The sequence below is a fragment of the Hipposideros armiger genome, unplaced genomic scaffold (assembly GCF_001890085.2).
Source record: "Hipposideros armiger isolate ML-2016 unplaced genomic scaffold, ASM189008v1 scaffold_460, whole genome shotgun sequence".
Classification (NCBI taxonomy): domain Eukaryota; kingdom Metazoa; phylum Chordata; class Mammalia; order Chiroptera; family Hipposideridae; genus Hipposideros; species Hipposideros armiger.
The window spans coordinates 566,953-589,206 of record NW_017731810.1 but is presented as its reverse complement, the minus strand read 5'-3'; the positions used below and the strand labels follow the sequence as shown (position 1 = coordinate 589,206).

Here is a 22,254-nt window from a genome sequence, read left to right as displayed (position 1 = left end):
AAGGTTGCCGAGAGGCAGGCGAGCGCTGCGGCAGCATCTTGCCACCATGAGGGGAGAGACTGCTTGAGAGTGGAGCCAATGTGGAGGGCGGTGGACAGAGGGAGCTGGCGGGAGATCAGGTCCTGCCTGCGGGCTCTGCCTGCCTGTGGGGTCCAGCTGCGCCTCCGACCGTCGCAGCTTCCCAGACCAATACACTCCCCGGTGGGCTTGTGTCTCGTCCGCCCTCGAGGAACTAACCTTGACAGACAGCCTACCACCCTGTCGTAGCCGGCTGCCTGCCTTCCTCCCAAACAATGGCTTCTCCAAGGCGACGCTTCATCCCAGACAACCAAGACCATGGCTGTCACCACCCTGCCAAGCGGTACCTCAAAGATCTCAAATCCAGCGATGTCCAGGATCCCCAGGAACGAAGCCCCTTGCCGGTGGGTCTTGTCCAGGGCTTTGTTCACGCGGCTGAGTATCCAGCGGAAAAGGCGCTCATAGGTGGCCTTGGCCAGAGCCTCTATGGCAAAGTCTGCCTGTGGGGGGCAGGGTACACCATGATTCCAGGGGCTGCATTTTCGCAGGAGCCCAGCTCATGGCTCAGGTTTTATCTTCCCCTGCACGCCCTCCCCACCCCCCACCCCCACAATAATGAGTCCTTAAAAAATAAACTGACAAGCTAAAAAAAAAAAAAAAAAAGGAAACTACACCATCTCTGCAACCAGTAGAAATGTAGCAGTCAGGAGTAGAGTGGTCAGCCCTAGGGAAAGGCCGTGTGGACAAGTAAACACTTCCTGTCCGAGGGACCTGGGACACTGCAGCCTGTTCCATCCCAGGGACCATTTAGAGGTGGTCAGTCCTGCCTCTAGATACGGTACACGGTCATGTCCAGAGATCAACCTCTTAGGTCAGACCTTGTCCCTACCACTAGGAGATCAAGATGATGTCCTAAGTGAGGGGCTCAGCTGTTCTTGTTCAGTATTGTGTCTTCAAAACCCGACATAGGACTTTGAATATTCTAGTATTGGATGGATGAGGGAGAAAGAGATGGACAGATGGATAAAAAGGACGAATACATGGATGGATGGATGGATGGATGGATGGATGGATGGATGGATGGATGGATGGACAGACAAACAAATATATGGATGGATGGATGGATGGATGAATGAATGGATGGACAGATGGATGCATGGTGGATGGATGGATGATGGATGGACGGATAGATGGATGGACGGATGGAAGATTCTGCAGGAATAAATGGCAAGCGCATCGTTACCTGTTCTTTGGTCTGAGCTTTCTGTACCACATCCCGCCCAACTTTGATACGTGGAGTCAGGATCGCTCTGGTGAAATCCGTCACGTTAATTCCCATGAGGTGACAAACTTTCTGAGCAGCTGGATGGAGAAAAGCGGCATCACAAAAGAGAAGGCTTGGAAAGAAAGGCCCATCCCATGGGATACCTGTGGTCTGTGTGCACACTGGTCTTTTTTTGAGAAATGGAGCATGATGGTCGGAAACACCGCATGAAAGAGTCTTAAAAACTGTCATTCGTGACCTCACCCCCAATGTTTTGCTAAGAGGCAATGACAGGGGTGAGATGGAGGTATGCCCGAATGGGGGCTCATGGTCAGACGTTCCAGGTTCAAGTCCTGGCCCCCTTCCCACTTCCTCGCCACGTGGTTTTGGAAACGCTGTTTAACTGCACAGAGTCTTGCTTTTCTCAGCTTGGGAAAAGAATCAGCTGTATTTGGTACCTGTGGGGTTGTCAGTGGGATTAAGTCAGGAAAGGTATGGAAAGCCTGAGATATCGTTAACTATTCAATAAACGTCTGCTCCACAGTTCCAAGAGATGTGTTACAGCATTGTTTGTAGTGGCTCAATATTGGAAGCAACTTAAATGTCCATTAATATGGGAGCAAACAAACATATCATGGTATTTTTCCTAAGACAGGATACCAAATAATAAAAGAATGACTTCCTTTTTCCTCTTACTCTCTAGACCCGTGGTTTGCAACTGGGGAAGATTTTGCCCTCACAGGACATTTGGACAACAGCTAGAGGCACTTTTGGTTGTCACAGTCGGGGATGCTACTATTGAGAAACCGCAATCTAGACAAGGGCGAGTGTAAAGTAGAAAAAAAACGTTGCAGAATGATGTCTACAGGGTGATATTATTTATGTAAATCAAAAACACACTCACAGAGTGACACTGTATATTGTTCTGTCTCACACGGGAGGGAAAGCATAAAAGTCAACCTGGAAGGGTACGCGGTAGAGAACAATTGTGGTCGCCAGGAGGTGGCGGGAAGAGGTAGGGCCCAGTTGGGAGAACAAGGGCTATCCATGTTATCTACACTGTTTTGTGTCATTTTAAAGACAAAGCAGTATTAGAAAATATTCACAAACATCAACTCTGGATGGGGGACATGTCGGTTCTTGCTATATCAATGTGTATATTTCTGTATTTAAAATCTTTTTTCTCGGAAAAAAAAATCCACCATTAGCTGCTTTTTAAACATGAATGCTAGCGCTGCATGATGGTTTGCACGAGCAAGGTGAACGATACATAAAGTGACTTTAGGATTTTTTTGGGGAAAAAAATCTTTCCAAGGATGATTTTTGGGTTCCTCTTTCCCTGAAAGTCTCTCCCGGGAGTGAGGATGCCTTTAACATGCCATATTGGGGAGCATCACCCCTAAGAAACAACTGATAGGTCACAGGGAGGGTAAGCTCTAGGAGGCTTGCAAAAGCAACACAACAGACTGCTTGGGGCAGGGGTGTCGAGGGCAAGGGTGGGCAAGCTGGGAACCTGAGTTAGCCTTTCGGCTCAGCCATCAACAAGCCCAGTGGTGGCCAAGTGGTCGTGTCATAATACAAAACACTGCTTCTGTGCAGGTAGGGCTGTCAGATTTAGAAAGAAAAAAAAACCAACAACCAGGATGCCCAGTTAAACATGAATGTCAGATAAACAACGAACTCTTTTTTAGTATAATTATGTCCCAGCTATTGCCTAGGACCTATTTATAATCAGAAGTGTTCCTTCTACATCTGACATTCGAGTTGAACTGGGCATCTTATAATATGTTATCTGGCAAACTCTGCAGAGAAATTTGAGGTCTGCCTCCCCAGCAAGACCACCTGTGTCATAAGAAGTGGGGCCTACAGTACGTGCTGAAAAATATTTGTTAAAACGAATGAGTGGGGGGTTTTCGAACTGACGCTTCGTAAGGATCCCGTCTGATCTAAAACTATCAGATTCCCCCCTATACTCTGATTCAAGAACTTCCCACTGTAGGGTCTTCAGCGGAGAAACATTTGAAAAAAGAGACAAGTCCATGAAAATCACTTAGTTTAGCTCTTGTTAACACCCCCCACATAACCTCATCCAGAAAAAAAAAACAACCGAAGCCTGGACGTGACCCTCCGTCTCATCACCCAAGTCACCGGTTATTGGAAAGGGCGGCAAGCACCTGTGTTATCCGGCATAGACGCCTGGTCTGTGTTCCGTTCCTTCTTGAAGACAATATTGCCAAGCTGCAGGACGGAGGACACCACCTTCAATGTGGCTGTGATGAGGAGAGAAGGGCAGATAAGACACAGATGCCAACAGCAGTGTACTCTGGAGGTTGCGAATCTAAAAGGCACTGGGGACCCAGTGCAGCCTATACTTTTCTCCTAAAGAGACTCAATTCTGAGCTTTTGGGAGAAAACCGAATCACCCCAACTCCCTGTCAATGAGAGAGCAAACCCGGCGGGGACAGCAGACTATTTTCAGACGACGGCTAAGACCTTGTGCTACAATGGAATACTATGGACCAGGGGTTGGCGAGCTACAGCCTGGGGACCAAATCCAGCCCACTGCCTGCCATGGTAAATAAAGTGTTATTGGAATGTATTGTCAATAAAGTTTTATTGGAACACAGCCACACTCAGTTCGTTTACATATTGTCTACAGCTTTTTGCATGCTACAATGGCAGGGTTGAACAGTTGCGACAGACTGTATGGCCCACGAAGGCTAAAATATTTACTACCTGACTCCTTACAGAATCCCTGCTACATAGCAAAGAGAATGAAGGATTTAATACTAAAAACAACAAAATGTCTGCATCTCACAAATACAAATGCTAAAAAAAAAAGAAAAGAAAAGACACCAAATGCAAACAAGCATATACCATATTAAGTCCACTGACAGAAAGTTCAAGGACAGGCAAACTCGGAGTAACAACAGCCACCTCTTAGGGTTGTTGTGATTAAATAATGCATATGAAGCACTTAGCGTATTGCTTTGTCACCTGATGTCTTCACTTGACATATAAGCATTTCCACGAATAAGTCACTGTTTTGCTAAAACAATTTAAATGGCCCCCTCATTTACTTTAATAAGGTCAAAAGATAATAAATCCGCTATCAATCAACATTTTAGTTTGCTCCAGTCTTTTATTATTTAAATAAAACTGGACATCCTGGTACATTAAAAAGAGGGGGGATTTAGCAAATGCCTGGACACAGCAAGTACTTAATCATTAGTTGTTGTTGTTTTTTTTAAGCAATGATTAGAAGCAAAACTGACTCATGTCCAAATAAAATGAATTAATCTTGGAGAGCCCATGTCATTCAGGAAGGGATGCTGTTAGCACTGGATTCTGATGTGGGACCCTGGCCAAAATCCACAAACACCATCCATTTGTCAACTGACCCATGGAGCCTTCTTTTCGTGGGCCCCAAGTTATCTCGGGAGGACCTACCCCTCCCCAGAGCTGCATTTCGGCAACCTTAGCGCTATTTTGGGGCCCTAAAGGGGCGTGGGAAAGGGAAATTTTCCAGTCTTTCCCTGGTGTTCCCAAAAGAGATTAACCTTGAACATGGGGGCACGTGTAATCCAGAAGAAAAAGTGTTCCTTAAAGCACAGTGTGGAGACCAGGAGTATCTTTTTGAGCTGTTCTGTTCTCAGCACCAAATGTGTTTCTTGGTCACTGGTTGATGAAATTGACCATAACAGGTCTATCACCAGAACTGCCTTTCCAGGAAGAACACAAGTAAATCTGCTGCCTCAATAACTCCCTCTCCCCTATCCTCTGCCCACATGATCTTGATGAGGTCAACTACCTTTCTATGTCCATCTCCAGAGCTTTGCATGACCCTGGTTCTAACGAGCAGCTCCAGAAATATGCACATCAACCTAGGCCAACGGCTAAGAGTCAATGAGAATCCATTCAGGGACTCAAGAAGTGAATGAATCTACTCTGCTCTCTTCTGCTGGATGTAAGGGCTGGAGCCACAGCAGCTATTTTGCTGCCAAGAAACTACAGCCTACCTGAAGACAATATTGTTGACAGGCCAGATTCTAGAGACAACCTTTGAGCCCCTAGACTTGCGGTACCTAAAACCAGTATCCCTGAAAATGATTCAGCTGTATCAGTGAATCATTTTCCTTTTTGTTTAAGTCAATTTGGGTCGCTTGTCACTGAAAGAGTCCTAACTGATGCTGCCCCTTTTCTACAACACCAACAAACCACCTAAAGTCATGTTCATTTTCTTTCTCCTTTTTTTTTTTTTTTTGAGGGAGTGAGGAATTCACAGAGCAGAAATCTGTCCTGACCAGAGAAGGGTCCCTAATTGGTTCCAGTGGAACCAAGAGTATAAATCCAGGGGTCGTTGCCAGCTTCCAGACTCAAGGTGTGAAGACTTACACAGCTGCTCCTCTTCAGAGAAGCCCATGATCCCCATGGCCTCCAAGGTTTCCAGGAACATCTCATCATCCTGGGCAGCCGGGATAGGCACATAGCCATTGGAGAGGAATGTGTAGTTGCTGAAACCCTCCAAAAGCAAGTCGCCTAGAAGGAGAGGAAGATGGGGTGTGGTCAGGAAGGCACGCTACTGCTTGAACATGAGACAGGAACCCGATAAAGCATCTGGGGTGTCATCATTTCTTTCTCTTTCCCAAGACTTGGTTGATTTAACACCTTCCTTCCGTATCATCGCATAGACGGCCTCCCCAGCCATCACCAGCCTTGTACAGCGGTGCAGGTTGTGCACTGCCCCAGGGTACCTGGCAACTGAAATCCGGCCATGACTCTGCTGGCCAAGCCATGACCCCTGACACGGGGTTGCATTTACCCAAAGGAATAGACACCTTTATCTTAACTGCCCAGAGAAACTCTGCCTTCAGGAACAAAGCTGTCTGAAAATTCAGATCAATCTTTATCCATTCATTTATTAACTTATAGAAAATAAAACCATACATGCATATGAATTTTTAAAATCAATTACTACCAAAAGGCTTAGAATAAAAACGCCGTTCTCTATCCCACCCCTTCTCCAACTCCTACCTTACCCCACAATAACTGCTTTTATCTCTTTTGGCTGTGTCTTCTGGTAGTCAAAGCATTATCTTGATATAACGGGCTTACTAATATTATGTTTATATATCATCCATAATGGGCTGTTTCTGAATATGTCAAAATTAGATAATATCTATTGACTTCCTGCCATGGTGGATAAACACAGCCCTTGTACAGCATCGTCCCTCTCCTCCAATTCTTTGTAGATGGAATCAGTAGATAAGGTTTATATCAGGGGTTGGCAAATCTGGTAGGCTGCTTGTTTTCGTAAAGTTTTATTGGAACACAGCCACCCCCATTTCCTTGTTTACTGTCTATGGCTGCTTTCACGCTACAACACCAGAGCTGAGTAGTTGCAACCGAGACCATATGGAACCCAAAGCTGACACTATTTACTACCTGGCCCTTTAGCAAAAACTTTTGCCAACTCCTTGTTTATATTATTATACCTATTAAACACTGTTCTAAGGTCATATTCTGTGGTTACACAGCTTTCTTGTTATTCAGACCCTCCCTTCTCCCCAAAATTCATAATTGCTTCTTTTTTTTCTCACACTATTTGCTTTTATAACACCCTCCAAATATATCAAGTGTTCTCTCCCAGATCAATCTTTAATGAGGCTGGATGTGATTATACTTTTGGAGGAAAGTCAGTGAGATACTTTTATTTTAAAACAAAGGTCTTTTCTGGGTCAAGTCATCTGGAAGATACTTGGTAAACTCAAGGGCAAATTGACCCAAGTTGACACCAGTTCTCTCAAGCCCTTGGATTAACTAAAATACCTAAGTAAAGTCACAAGGATTGGGGTCTTGGCCAAGACTTCATTATCCAGACTATGGACAAATTTTAAACTATTTGATTCTCTCTAAAAGGCTAATCTCTCCCCAGATCTATCATCAAGAATACAAATGGTCCCTAGGAATTTTAGTTGATGCCTTATCCTTGCCCAATTTCTGGAAGACTCAAGGCAGAGCATAAAACTGGAGTCCAAGTCACCAAACAACCAAACTGTTGACTTTGGGGCTCAACAGAAAAAAGAGATATAAACATTTCTCCCGGGACACCCCATAATGTGCACACTGGAACTGCTCACTTACCTATCTGCTGGTATGTATGACAGCCATTCAGCGGGTCCCCCATTTTAACCAAAATTGCTCCAGACCAAGCATCAAGATGAAATAATGAATACTGCCTCCCCCTAGTGGTGGCACATAGCAATACATCTCATTCTTAACATGTAATGAACGAACCCTGGACCACAAAACTGATGGGAAGCAAAGTTTGTCGTGTTTTCCTAAAATTTTAGACTAAAACTTTTTACTAGAATTTTCACCACACTGTGTACCTATATGCACTGCTATATTCCTTTTTTTCAGCTAGGTGATTTATATATTTTTCTAAGAATTAGTAGATTACTACATGTCTAGAATGTATTATTTCCTAATGGATGGGGAAAAACCCAGTACATGAAAATATTTTTTCATTTTACATGAAAATATTTTTTCCCTACAACAGAGGTCGGCAAACTATGGCACACTGCCCATTTTTGTAAGTAAAGTTTTACTGTCATACAGTTATGCCCACATATATGTTTATGTATTGCCTATGGCTGCTTTTAGCACAATGGCAGAGCTGAGCAGTCGTGACAGAAGTCGTGTGGCTGCAAAAAGCCTACAAGATTTACTATCTACTCCTTTATAGAAAGTTTGTTGACCCCTGACCTATAAAGGCCACTTCATAGTCACTTGCAAAACATACGTAATGAAAAGTGCTTAGTTCCACTTTCCTTCCAAATTCCTGATCAAAATGCATCTTCTGTACTTGCAAGTTTTATCAGTTAGCAAATACAGCACTTGTCTCTCTCCTTTCCTGGAAGGCACAGATTGTGTCTAATTGAATTGATGTCTTCCAGCCTAATTGGACTTGGTTAATTGCCTAATGCCTAATTAGACTCGATGTCTATGCCACATAGTAGGTGCTTAGGAAATGAGAATGACTGAACAAAAGCCACACTCACTCACTGAAAGATGAGCAATGACGTACCTGCCACCCAAAGGCATGTGGTTCATTCCCTGGCAGGATCTCAGACTCTGTTTTAATAGCCGATCGATTAACACTGGACAGTGAAGAAAGGGAGGCCTGAAAGCCACCAACACTGTCACTTACTTTTCATCTTCTCCTTGGCTCCAGCAATCACATAGTAAAAGATGTGGAATGCCCTCTCGTCTCTGGCTTGGCGAATCGCCCGTGACTTTTCGAGCAGATCTGGTTTGGGGGTTGTTAAGGATTCTGGGGATACCATGGGTGTTCCCCCTTGCAAAAACCCAACCTTCCAGAGTCAAAAATAATTACCCCTCTATCATTGAGTCATCCCTGTGCTGAATGTTTGACACTCATGGTCTCATTTAAGCCTCACGAACTATCCTAGAAAGTAAGGGCAAGGACTATTTGCATTTTCAATATAGAGAAACTGAGGCTTGGGTAGGGAAGTGATTTCCCAAGAGCACACAGCTTGGAGGTGGCAAAGCCAGGTGGCTGTGGTGGCCAAAACACCCTGGCCCAGGGACGGGGCTGCACAGAGCTGGGTGCCAGCCCTGGCTGGCTGAGTGACCTTGACCCAGCTGACTAGCCTTGGAAGAGAAACTGTAAACATGCCTCAACAATTCATCTAAGGAGAACTGTTCTGCCATCAGGGGGTGTGGAGACCATGGTGGTTGAGGATGGTGGGGAGGGCACAGGGGTGGCTGGGCTGTTGTGCCAAGTGGAATAACGACACACAAATGACCTCTTGTGGGCTCTGAGCAAAGGTTAACAATAACATCATAGCCACTACATACCAGAGGCTCACTGTCGACCAAGCACCGTGCCAAGGGCTGTGCATGTCATTTAACCACAATTTAAGTACAGTTCCACAAGTGGGGGCTGTTATCATTCCCATTTCACAGGTGGCAAAACTGAGGCTCGGAGAGGTTAAGTGACTTACCCAAAGCCCCACAGGGAATATGGCAGAGCTGAGACCTGGACTCAGACCCCGTGCCTTGCTAAAGTCCACCCTCTCACCCAGGGCACCAAAATGCCACCAAAACACTCCCCTGGGTCCCGCCACTGCCAAGCAAATGCTCCACAAATAACTATGAAACTACAACACCCCTGAGCCTGAGAAGTGGCTGTAATGCTTCTATGTTGAGCAATCACTGAACCCCAGACCTGGTCCCAGAGTCCAGAAATTTCTAACTGGGTTCCACTTGAACATCCAGGTTCTCAGGAGATGCTCTATGTGTCCTCTGCAGCATGGCCAATCCTCCGGGAAACTTATGTTTCCACCAATTAACTATCTGTGGCTGGAGCTGGTCACAGAGCAGCTACCTAAGAAGGACAAGGGGTCCTGGGTTTCGCCTTGGACCGCGATGCAGTGAAGATCACATGATAGCCAAGACTTAACCAGCCCTTCCTCTGGCCCTGGCATGGCTCTAAGTGAAATAATTATGGAAATTAATTCACTTTATTCTCCCAACACGTCCACGAGGCAGTTGCTATGATCATCCCCATTTCACTGATGACGCACAGAGAGATTGAGTAACTGGCCCAAGGTCACTCAGCTAGGAAGAGATCAACCCAGAATCAAACGCAAGCTATTTGGGGGTCAAACCCAGGGACCCCACACCACAATGCCTGCTCTTAAGGGAGATTTGTTCTGAAAGGCACCCCAGAGCCTCGGGACAGAGGGCAACTCTTGTGCCTTTCTCAGGCCCCCTTAGCATCTGGGCAGGCTGGTTGTGGGGGGTACCATGTGGCCCAGGCTCAGCAAAGGATACATGTCTCAATGTTGGCTCCCACGATGTAACCGGTGACATCAAAGTTGATGCGGATAAACTTGCCCTACCAAGAGGAAAGCACAGGTCAAGGTCGGATCCCCAGCCTCAGCCCTTCATGCCGTCCTGGCAGGCAAGTGGGCAGGGAGATGTTATGGAGCATTTGGGGCGGGGCAGAGACTCCGGGTCTTTCAGGTCAGCTTGTCAGAAGGAACCACCATCTGCTGAGCTGGGACCAGGAGGTTCTGTAGGCAGGTCTGGGCCGTGTCCCCGGCCTGGGGGCTCATCTGATCTCTCCCATTGGAGAGGACGTCCAATCCCCTGCCCTCTGCCTCAGCTGAACCACAGAACCAGGGACAGCCGTCACCTGCATCTGGCAACACGGGTCCTTTTCCCACTTTCTCCATAAATGACCAAGGACAGCATCTTCCCGCCCCACCATGAGGTAGGTATTCACCTGTGTGGACACAATCCCTTAGGCTTGCTCAGGCCCTGACAAAACCGTCACACTTTCCCCATCAGGAAGTAAGACAGTGAACTAATTGGGATGACCAAAGTCATTATAACTGCAACGGGTTGTCACATGATGGGGGGGCTACTCCTTTTAGGGGACGGGGCCAAGGACGCTGGGTATCCTGCAAAGTCCAGGAGAGTCCCAGATACCAAGCACTGCCCACATCCCCTATGACTGTCAAATGTCCCACCTGACATTCATGGAAGTGGAAAAGCCTGTTTGCAATGAGCTGACCTAGAACCTAACCCTGTTTTAGATAAAAACACATGCAAAAAAAATTTTTTTGAATGTTATTCTAAATATAAGACTGTCATATCCATGTAACTCTAAAGCAAATTGTTCTTTGGTTCAGCACTTTCCCAAGAGCATGTCGTCATTTTGGAAAATCCCGCCTGAAGGCATCAGTCCCCACACAACCCGCCTTGTCTCAGGCTTCATTTGTAGCCGGCAGCGATGGTCCCAGCGATTCTGGATATAAATACAAAGGTCTATTTCACTGCGTCTTGGGTGGTCTGGCCTGAGCACCTCATCTGCTGAAATGCATGTTTAATGATGAATGGTTTGGCTTTGTTTCTCCTTCATATTACAGTTAGGGCGTTATGCCGATTTGCTTTCATCTGATGTGTGTAGCAAGTGGTCTTATCTATGACTCTAATTTCGGGAAAGGAAAGGAGACATCACATAATTATTTGTTATAAAAAGTGGGTGTTGGGGGTGACAGGGCTGGGACCCCCATGTGAGTCTGCAGGGCACAGGGATGCTGGGCAGAGCAGCGTGAAGGGGCAGAGCAGAGATTTTCAGAGTGTTTCACAGGGTACCATCCCAGTGAGTGACACTTCCAAGGAGCACCCACAAACCATGAGAGGCCCCCTCATGACTGGAATGCAGACCAGTTTTTCCTCAGAATTCCCTCCTTCAAATATCTTTCTGACTCTCCTTCAGGGGCTGCCACTTCTTTAGTACAAGACAATAGTTTTAGTCTAGGTGTCATCGACCACCCACTTTCGGGGTTCTGCTGTTTCCCTTAGGCTCCAGTGAGAAAGGGGAGGCCCTTGGAGGCTGGGGAAGCGTGTTTCATTGACTGTCAGCTCCCCAACTAAGTAGACCACAAGCTTCAGGAGGGCCGGAGCCGCATTGGAATTGTCCACCTGTGATCCCATGAGCCTAGTTCAGTGTCTGGTACACAGTAGGTGCTTTATAAAAAAACTAACTGAGCAAATGAAAACAATAAAATGATTCTGTGCATAAAAATGCCTACCAGAATGCTTGTACACAGTAGGTGCTTAATAAATATTTGCTGAAGGACAGGTATGCCTGGCACACAGTAGGTGCTCAATATTTGTTGAATGAATAGTGAATGAAAGAAGGAAGGAACGAGGGGCAGGAGCCCTTGCAGGGCTGTAAGGTCGAGACAGGGCTGAAAACACAGAGTAACATGATGTTGCGACGGAGGCTTCTATAGATCCTTTCCATCTCAGGCTCCCCCTGCAAATACACTCTCTGCTTTCTCAGGCAGGAGAGAACACCGTGGAACCTGAGCCCTTTCCAGAAAACCCACATGGCTTTGCTACTTACAAATCGTGAGGAGTTGTCGTTCTTGACGGTTTTGGCGTTGCCGAAAGCCTCCAGAATCGGGTTTGCTTGTAGAAGCTGCTTTTCCAGCTCGCCCTAAAATTCATTCACATCTAGTTATTGGCGAAAGAGACCCAGGCACTGAGAGTTCAGCCCTAGATGGATGTTGTCCCAAAACTCAGCCCTTAACCCACAGGCCCTCTCCATCCTCTCTCTTACCTCCTCTGGGACTCCAAGGCTCACATCCAGATTTACTCAAAAAGAGAAGCAACTGGCTGAGCTGAGAGCTAGCACCTCTTCCCCAGGAAGGCTACTTTTTCCTAGATCGGGTCTGCTCATTTATGCAATATCATTGCCACTGAGAACCTGTGCACTGCCCAACACCGGGGATGCCATTTACATCATAGTGGTGGCGCTCCGTGGGGTTGTGCAGTGCACAGCCTGCCCGACTGTACATGGCAGTCCTGTTGCTGCTCATGTTTCACAAGCAGCCGTCTTCAAAGCTAAACCACTACAGCCTTTCTCCTGATGGTTTCAGTTTGCAATTTTTCCTGACTCGGGACTAGCTGTCTGGAGTCTCCTATGGAAGACAAGTAAGGAACGGGCAAAACCCACCAGGAATACTTTTAACCGACTGCAGAACAAAGCTTCAAAGCAGGTTGCCTGAGCTCCATTCATCAGGTTAAATGCAGCTGAGACGGTACACAGCCCACTGGCCCCCTCTGAGGGGGCTCCTGTGCACAAACGCGGTCACGTGATTAATCATGGCAGGAAAGGGCCAACGAGGTAAGTCATGCCAGGAAAGCAACGAGCTGCTCTTTGCCTAGCCCCCAAAAACATGGCGGCTGCAGACTGGCGCAGAGGCCTCCCTGGGAAGCGGTGGGTTCAGAGGGTTTTCTCCTTGTTCTCTCTGCTGATGCCTCTGTCCCTTTTTTCAGGGCAGAGACAAGAAGCTGCGGAAGGTTCTAGAGCGGGAAAGGGAACACAGAGCTTTCTGCCTGCTCCTCTGTACCCCAGGATGGTATCGCGTAACTGTCCCCAAAGGGACAAAACAGGAAGCTACTATTTACTTATGTGTTTGTTTATTCGTATGCCTTCCTCCTTTGCAGCTCCCAAAGGAGATGGAATCAAACTGTCACCTCCGTGAAAATCCAGCCACAAGTGGAGCCCCTTGTAATTGGGGCTTGTAGAAATTTATAATGAGAGTGCTGGGCTTCCCTTGGCTAGTGGGAAGAAGTCTAAAGGTATCGCTTTTATCGACACAAACTTGGGGTCCTAATGTCCCCCCCGTAAAAGGTTCCCTTTCTAGAATGGGAATTCCAGCTGGTGAGGCCAAACGGTCCTTCTCAGGAGTGCTCTACACATTGGGATCTGGTCCAAACTGCTCATCTGATGGATGGTGAGACTGTGACCCAGAGAAGTTAGATGACTTGGATGAGGTCACACAGGAGCAGATCCCAACTAGAATCCTGATAGAGTCTCCTTCTGACCCATCCGTGACACTGCCGCCCAGGGTCTAACTAGGATGGATTGTGATTCTAGTACACACTAGCCCCCCTAATGATCTCTTCCAGGCTGGGACCCATATGCCAGCTCCCCAAGCTCGGCGTTAAGAGTTTACATAGGCAGAGGTCCGAGCAGGACCCGGCTGTGTGTCGCATAGCTGGGGCCTTACCGTGCCACCAAAGCTAGTGCATCGCAAACCCCAAGCCTTCTCTCTCGGAAGCCTTAGGTTAAGCAACCAGCATGCAAAGGGACACGCACTGCACACACATGCAGACACACCGGTGCGCAGGGGACAGGGCTCAGGGGAGAAATACAGGGCTGATGGCAGGCGGGAGGGGGGGGCATGCCACAGCAGTGCCATTCACTGCCTGTCAATCAAGCCAGGGAAGCTTTAGGGTGGAACAGTCCTAAAAAAAAACGCTCAACCAGACAAGACAGACATCTCTAGGGCGTTCCAGGCAGGGGGGACTGGTGCTGGACGCGTTGGTGGGGAGGGTTAGGGGATTCATTCATTCTGAGATGGGGAAACCCATTCCAGACTGGAGGACGACCCTGGGGGTTCCAATGGGAGTCCTGCGGGTGGCAAACGCGCCCCCACACCCTGCGCTGGCATCGGACACCCGCAGGACGATATTTGGTGGTCTGGGTTGTGAAACTCGGGGGGCTCGCCCATTCTACCATCAGCTATGGGACTCAGTGGGTGAGACAGGACCATGCAGATCTAAATACACTCCGTGCCTCCCGTACACACCAGGAAAACACTCTCAGTTACTCACGTAGGCAAGAGATGGACCTTGCTGCGGTTGAACAATACAGTATAAAACAGACGTCAGTATCATTTCAATCACACACATATATATCAGGGTCTGGAGGTTACATGATTTCGGGTCCCCGCCACCCCCAGGCAGCTGGCATTCCCCAAGATGCAGTGGCTTCTCTTTGATTCTGTTGCGTTCTGTTTTTCTCACTCCCCTTCCTAATTTCTTAAGAGACCCAGGTGTTCCAAAGGTTTTTGTCATTGCAGGGGCCGTGGTGGACTCTTTACGGCCGTATCAGAGGTGCCACTGTCTGAGCTGTGTTTACACGGGCAGGGGAAACAGGGTCATCTCCTAGGCACTTGATATAGATCAGTCATTATTATTTCTTATTTTTACAGTTCTAGGGAAAGGAAAGCTGGCGGGAAGTGGCGTTTTACTGGAACTCCAACTTGAGGGCTATTTCTTCCTATACATCGTGTCAGAAACCGTTCAGAAGTGCCGGACCTTGGGTTTTCCGCCTTTCTTTGAAGGAGGGAGGTTCCTAAAGCTAAAACCGGTGCCCACTTCAGATCTCTGAGGGCATCTAGACCTGCTGGTCTCTGTGGCTGCCCCAGAATCACCTCTGAGTCACCCCTGAGTGCCAAAAGCGAGGCCTGAGGGGCAGGAACTGGTGACACCCAACCCATCTTCAGGCCTCCATTCTGCCATCTCCCCAATCCCAAACCTTCACACAGAGGCGCCGGCAAGTCCTTCAAGCAGCCCCATTGCTTGTCCCTTCCTCTGGGACAGACGCTAAGGGCTAAGACGGAGGAGGAGGAAGAGAAGGATGGACTTAAGAAGAGATCTTTCTAGAAACCTGCTGTTCCTTTCCTTCCAAGTCCTTAATCTAAATGTGTAGTGGTGGGTTTATTTGCATCATTATTTGATAACTCTCTCTCTTTCCCACGCGTCTGGAAGCTCAGTGACTAGAATGACAGTGTCTCGTGAAATCATCTCTGGACCCCATCCTGGCAGTGTCTGGCACACAGCAGATGCTCGGTCAAGGACAGTGGACCGAAGCCCACATGCTGAGTGACACCAATATTCCCATCCCCAGGGGCCTCAGTCAGAGGGACACGTGGAGGAATGACAGGGGTGCCACACTCAGGAGTTTACAGAAATCCATTTAAAGTGATGGTTCTCAGTCGGGGTGACCGTGCCCTACAGATGACACCTGGCCGTGTCTGGAGACACGTTTAGTTGTCATAACTCGGGGGAGGAGTAGCCGCCAGCATCTAGTGAGGAGAGGCCACGGATGCTGCTAAACATCCTACAGTCACAGGGCAGCCCCAATACAGAGTGTTACCTGGTCCAAAGTGACAATAGGCCACTATTGAGAAGCCCTGATGGAAAGCAAGACTCCTCACTGTGTTCGGGAGAGGGCTCCTCACATTTCACAAAACAGGAGCCCTCGGATGATCATGCTGGCTGAGGCGAGGACTCGCCCAGACCCAAACGGGTCCTCCAGGTGCACAAAGACCCCTCGTGTGTGCTGTCGGGTGGCCGGCGGTTAAACATGGGCCTGTGCTCTTGCAACGCTGAGCCCTGGGCCCTCCTCAGTGTTTGTCTGTACCTCGGTCAGGCTATGAGCCCGGATACTCGTGTGCTAAGGCACGGCCACCGACAGGGGGCGCCACTCACCGTGATGCTCGTATCCTTCTTGCCCTTGTGGGACGAGGCCACCACGGCCAGGTACTGGATGACTTTCTTGGTGTTCTCCGTTTTCCCGGCTCCAGACTCTCCTCTGCAAGACACGGGAACAGTGACCCACCGGAAATAACCCTACAGGTGTTCCGTGGGTACCTCTCCACAGCTTGGTGCCATCTGCCAGATGGGGACACTGAGGCTCTCAGCGGGGAAGTGACTTGCCCAAGATCACACTGCTGGTAGAAAGCGGGCTGGACCTCAAATCCTGGTCTACTATCTCATTCATTCATTCATTCATTCATTCATTCATTCATTCATTGCTTTCACACTACAATGGCATAGTTGACTCTTTTAAGGAGGGCGCAGCTCACAGTGGCCCACGTGGGGATCAAACCGGCAACCTTGGTGCCATCAATACCACGCTTTAAACAACTGAGCTAACCAGTCACCCCCTGGGCCACTATTTCAATCTCCTCCTCCTGAGAGGATGCAAGAAAGGATTCCGATGAAAAGAATGAAAGAGAAAACCTGAGTTTTCCTACCACGGTCCAAATTTAGGTTTATTTGGAATTGTTTTAAAAACAAGACTAGTTTTTAGAGCAGTTTTAGGCTCACAGCAAAATTGAGTAGAAAGTACAGAGTTCCCACCTACCCCCCACTCCCCTCACCCCACATATACACAGCCTCCCAATTATCAACACCCCCACCAGAACGTACATTTGTAACAATCGATGAACCTACATTGACACGCCATTATTACCCAAAGCCCATAGTTCTTCTCTTAGGATTCACTCTTGGTGTTGTACAGTCTGTGGGTTTTGACCAATTTATAATGACATGTATCCCCACATTGCAGTATCCTACAGACTAGTCTCACTGCAAATTATCTACTTTTAGGGTATCAGTCACTTTGTTAGAGATGGAACACTTAGGCAAGAGGCAGCATTCCAAAAAGAACATAAGTATCTCTCAGCGTACCAGGACTTACGGTTCAAGTTTTAGAAGCTCCCCTTCCAGAAAAAAAACAAAAAACTGGTTATGCCATCAGTCACTAGGCAGACGGAAGCCCCTTCACCCTCTGGAGAATCCCACTCTGATTGGCAGGTGGCTAGCTAATGATCTCAGTCAAGTATCAAAGGATAAACCTGGTTGGAGTAATTCATACTAAGGTGTAAATGACTGATAGGATTTACATCAGCAGGACACTGTCTGTCTTACCAAAAGAGAACTCCTAGAATACAAGGGTAGATTTTTGTTTACCAAGATGGCCTTCTTGAGCCTGCTGCCTCTCTTGGCCGCCAGAGGTCACCGTGGTGGGACTGTTTCACAAGAGAATTCCAGTCCCTGTCTCTGACTCCCACCATTCCTAGTGAAAAGGAGGAAACGGCCTCAGCCCAAACTCTCCACCTGTGTCCCCTTCTCATCCTCTAATTTCCTTTTTTCGTTTTTTTTTTTGTGTGTGTGTGTGTTTCCTTTCTTTGCCTAGACACTCTCATTTTCTGTGTTCACTGAATATTCTGAAATGCAAGAGGGTTTTTTTTGTTTTTTTTTAAGTCTGGCAAAGAATGTGTCCACCCCGAAGTCAGCTCAAGGTTCTCCATGCTGAACCAGTGCCACCAGTGCTAGCGCCATCCCTGCTCTAATGCCTAATTAGGAAATAAAGAAATTAATTGGCTCTGCCAAGGGCCCATTAATAACTTTGCTCATGGTTTAAAAAGAAAAAGAAAAAAGAAAAAAGAAAAAGAACATGTGCCTTTAATTGCTGGACCCAATCCTACAGGCCCCACATGCCAGGAACAAGTGTCTGATCGCCAGGAACAAAGAAACTTCTCACGCCAGCCCAGCGTTAGCACTGGCCTCTGCCTTCATTATTCCATGTGGCCTCAGAGGAACTTTGTAAAATGGGAACCATAGAGGCAATATCCCCATTTTTTTTTAAAGTGTAAAACTAATTTAAAAAAAAATTTTTTTTTTAATCTTTAGGAGAGAATGGACTTCTTTTTTTACCAAGAATGGGCTTTTTGAGGGGAGTAGAGGCCCTGTGCTAATTGTTTCATGTGCATTCCCTCCTTTACCTCCCCTCCCACAATCCTGAAGGTAGGACATAGCACTTCCATGTTATTACAGGAGAGAAACGCTGGCCCAGAGTGGGTAAGCAACATGCCTGAGGTCACACAGCAAGGCCAGAGCAGAGTTGGAATGTTAAGTCTGGTCCCTGATTCCAACACAATCAGGACTCTTTCTACTACCTTTTAACGAGTTGTTCCATGACACTTTCCCAACCCCCTAGGAACTTGCTTTCTAGGCTCAGAGGAAGGAAAGGGGGAAAAGAACTGGGCTCCCAACAACCTAATGAAGGAGTTATTGACTATCCCCATAACCCACCTGGGGAAACTGAGGCTCAGAGAGGTTCAAGTAAAGTGTTCTAGGTCCCAACTGCTCTGTGAAACGGAGAAGGAACAAGATTTGAACATGGGTCTACTTGATGCCAGAGCCCCTGTTCTACCCGCTACCCTTTTATTTTGATAAGTAAGAATGCAGCAGGGAGAGAGAGGAGCAAACCCCTGACCCACTGCATCCAAGAGTTCTTCCATGCATTCTGGGAGCCTTCACTCGCCTCAACAGGCTTTTGGAAAACGTAACCAGGGACCAATGAACCAAACCACTCTGCCATTTACATTTTAATATGAATTACTTCCATCAGGCTAACATCAGGTCGATGTCACCACAAACTGAAGGGGCCAGGTGCCGATCAGAGCAAAAGGAAGGAGAGACGTTCTGGGAGTGGGAAGGCACTGAGTAGGTGGTCCTGAGCCCACTGACATCCAAGACAAGGGGTCAGGACAGCAGGACACATGCCTCCCCTTCCCTACACGATTTCCTCATCGCCGCCTTGGCCTTCAGCCTCTCTCACCTCCTTCCTTTCACAGCAAGGACACCGGCGTGGCCGTGGCCCTGGTCTCCCACCTTGCAGGGCAGGGGAAGTGGGGTACAGACTCTGGAAATTTGCTTCTCCCCATGGGGGCTGCTTGGCGCAACAGTTTCCAAGTTTTATTGATAAAAATAAATTGTCCTGGGAGGTTCTGCCAAAGAAAACACCCCACGCTCCAGGCTCATGGGCGTCTGAAGATGGATGTGCTCAGGGCTGCTGCAGAAACATTAATCTTCGCTCTTCTGACCCCTGAACCCTGGGGGTGAGGATGCCTTCCTGGGCTGAGCACCCGAAACCTCTGTCCTATTTCTTAGGGGACTTGGTGCCCAGCTCCCTCCTCCCGGCGGAGGGCCTGGATTCACGACCATGTACAGCCCTCCTGGCCTTGTAGTAATAATGACCAATGGCCAAGTCCTTTCAATCCGTCTGGCCCCAGTGGCTGCGTCAACCCTCAGCCCCCCCAGCAGGGCCGGCTTCATGGGTGTACAACCTGTGCGGTCCCACGGGGGCTGCCCTGAGGGCCCTGTGCTTGATTTAATGCTCTTGTTGCCATCTAAAAATTCTTCAGTTTTGAACAAGGGCCTCTGCATTTTCATTTTGCATCACTTGATGAATTCGGAAGCTGGTCTTGGCTCCCAGGGATGAACACCATTTCCAAGTCCATTCTGTCCTTGGGAGCCAAGAAAAATTGGCTCTGGATCTCAGAGCTGTTCAGTCCCTGGTCCTCATGGGATTCCCGCCCCCCGGCAGATGGTAAGGTCTTCTGGCATGTGTGCTATCCAACTCCTACACACCCTACAAAGCCCAGCTAAGCGCTGCCTCTATTTTGAGTACTGCCTCCAGCTCCCCCAGGCATAAGCAATACCTCCTTCCCCTGTAGCATCACTGGGCAGATTAACACAGTGAGCTCCAGGACCTGACTGCCTGAGTTCAAATTCCTGCTGTGACCTTGGGCAAGTCCTTAACTCCCATGCTGCAGTTTCCTTATCTATGAAATGGGTACAATAAAAGAGTGAATATCTATACAACATTTAGAATGAAGCCAGGTACACAAAAAATGTTAGCTATTATTACTTTTATAACAATTTCTTCCCTAACACTTAGCGATTCTGCTTTTATCATTATCTTCAACGTTCATACTATCATTAAAATATAAATCAGATCATGTATTTCCACTGCTGAAGCCAAGCATCAACAAACCATACCTGTCAAGGGCCAGATAATAAATGTTAGGCTTCGTGGGTCACACATTCACCGTTCCAAATACAGCTCTGCCTTTGTAACACGAAAGCAAATGTGTAAGCAAATGGGCGTGGTTATAAAGTTCCAATAAAACTTTATTTACAAAAATACAGACAGGGTCAACGGTGGCCCACTGGTCAGCGTCCCGACCCCTGGCTGAAGTCTTCCAGCACGTTCCTGCCCACGCAAACTCCTCCCCCGGATCTAGAAGCTTCCACCCACCTCTCGGATCTCACGTCCCACCACCCTTCTCTCCTAACCCAGAGTCCCTTGCTCACACAAACTTACTCCTTGAACGCGATGCTCTCTCAACCTGGGGCTCCTCCATATACTAGTCTCTCACCCAGAGCCTCTGATTTGTCCACGCTGGATGAATGACACGCTAGACCAAATAGAACGAACACACGTCTAATAGTGACACTCGTTCAGTTTTCAGTGTCTTGACTGCACAACCACCTGCTGCAAATAGTTAGCCCCAACTCGGCTTATCTTGACCGCTGACGGCTTCTAAAAGCTTATATACCCTGCTACCAACTTGTAGATCCTCAAGTCCCCTTGGCTGACTGTAGCAATGGCTAAAATAAGAATTAATAAGGAGAGACAACCTGGTGGTGGTTCACGGGTGACTGGATGCATTCTCAAATAAAAGCTGAATCTCCCTTATCACAGTGGCCAGTGCCTGAGCAGCGTGCCAGGGGATGAGGAGACTGTCCCCATCTGCGATGAGCTTACATTCCAGGAGGTTCCTCAAAAAGTTAAAAATACAACTATCATATGACCCAGCAATGCCACTCTTAGGTATCTATCCAAAGAAATCCAAAACACTAATTCCAAAAAATATATGCAGACCTGTGTTTACTGCAGCGCTATTCCCGATAGCCAAGACTTGGAAATAACGGAAATGCCCATCAGTAGACGACTGGATTAAGAAACTGTGGTCCATTTACACAATGGAGTATTACTCAGCTATAAAGAAGAATTAAATTGTACCATTTGCAACAACATGGATGCACCCAGACGATATTATGCTAAGTGAAATAAGTCAGACAGAGAAAGGCAAATACAGAACTGAGCACATTCTATTAAGTCCCTGGTTGGTCCTTTCAATGCTGTTAAGGTCATGGAAACAGGGAATGTCACAGCCGACAGGAGCCTAAGGAGACAGGACAACTAAATAATGTGGTATTCTGGATGGGATCATGGAACAGAAAGAGGACCTAAGTGGAAAAACCAGTGAAATCTAAACAAAGTCTACAGTTTAATTAATAGTAGTGTCCCAGTGTTGGTGTCTGACTGTGACAAAGGGACCACGGTGATGTCAGATGTTGGGGGAAACTGACATTCGATGAATGGGGAACTTTTTGGTAAACCTAAAATAATTTCAAAATGAAGATTTTTTTAAAAGTGGTTCCATTTAGAGAATGTTATTAATGTAATCATAATGTGCACAGACAGCCAAAATCATAACCATGAAACCAGGCAAAGGAGGTGGGGCAGCTGCCACCCATGTCCTGCTCTGTCCGGTTCATACCTGAGTCAGCAGCATAAATTCTTTTTCAAACAGAACTCCTGAATCAGGAGCCTTCAATGCCACGCACGACCTTGGCATTCGTGGTCCTACTTCTGGGGCTCCATCCTCAAAGACAGAAGCAGAGAAATCACAGAAAAAGTTCTGCCAGCAAAATTCATTTGAGGATAAAATTGAAAAATGACCTAAAAAAACCCCAACACTTGGGATCTGGTTCAGTGGATCAATAGGTCCATGGAGGGCCAGTGGTCAAAGGGACATTTGTAAATAACATGGAAACATGATTTTCTTGGAATGCTAAGTGGGGGAAAAAAGCAAGGGAAAAAAATGTGCATACAATTGAGTTCATGGTTGTGTTTAAAGCTGCCTAGGAAA

General features: G+C 47.4%; 1 protein-coding gene across 6 annotated transcripts in view; it reads right to left on the bottom strand.

The window, feature by feature from the left end:
• MYH11 (myosin heavy chain 11) overlaps window positions 1-22,254 on the bottom strand; it is a 117,044-nt gene that overhangs the window by 35,692 nt on the left and 59,098 nt on the right. For 4 of the 6 annotated variants that reach the window (XM_019666084.1, XM_019666087.1, XM_019666089.1 and 1 more), the window contains exons 5-13: window positions 16,172-16,274; window positions 14,510-14,530; window positions 12,231-12,323; window positions 10,145-10,208; window positions 8,496-8,594; window positions 5,678-5,821; window positions 3,457-3,552; window positions 1,262-1,380; window positions 366-518 (exon numbers count right to left, since the gene is read on the bottom strand). In XM_019666084.1, coding sequence (XP_019521629.1) covers window positions 366-518; window positions 1,262-1,380; window positions 3,457-3,552; window positions 5,678-5,821; window positions 8,496-8,594; window positions 10,145-10,208; window positions 12,231-12,323; window positions 14,510-14,530; window positions 16,172-16,274 — 892 coding nt within the window. The remainder of the gene's footprint in view (window positions 1-365; window positions 519-1,261; window positions 1,381-3,456; window positions 3,553-5,677; window positions 5,822-8,495; window positions 8,595-10,144; window positions 10,209-12,230; window positions 12,324-14,509; window positions 14,531-16,171; window positions 16,275-22,254) is intronic. The other 2 variants (XM_019666088.1, XM_019666086.1) reach the window with 1 other exon arrangement.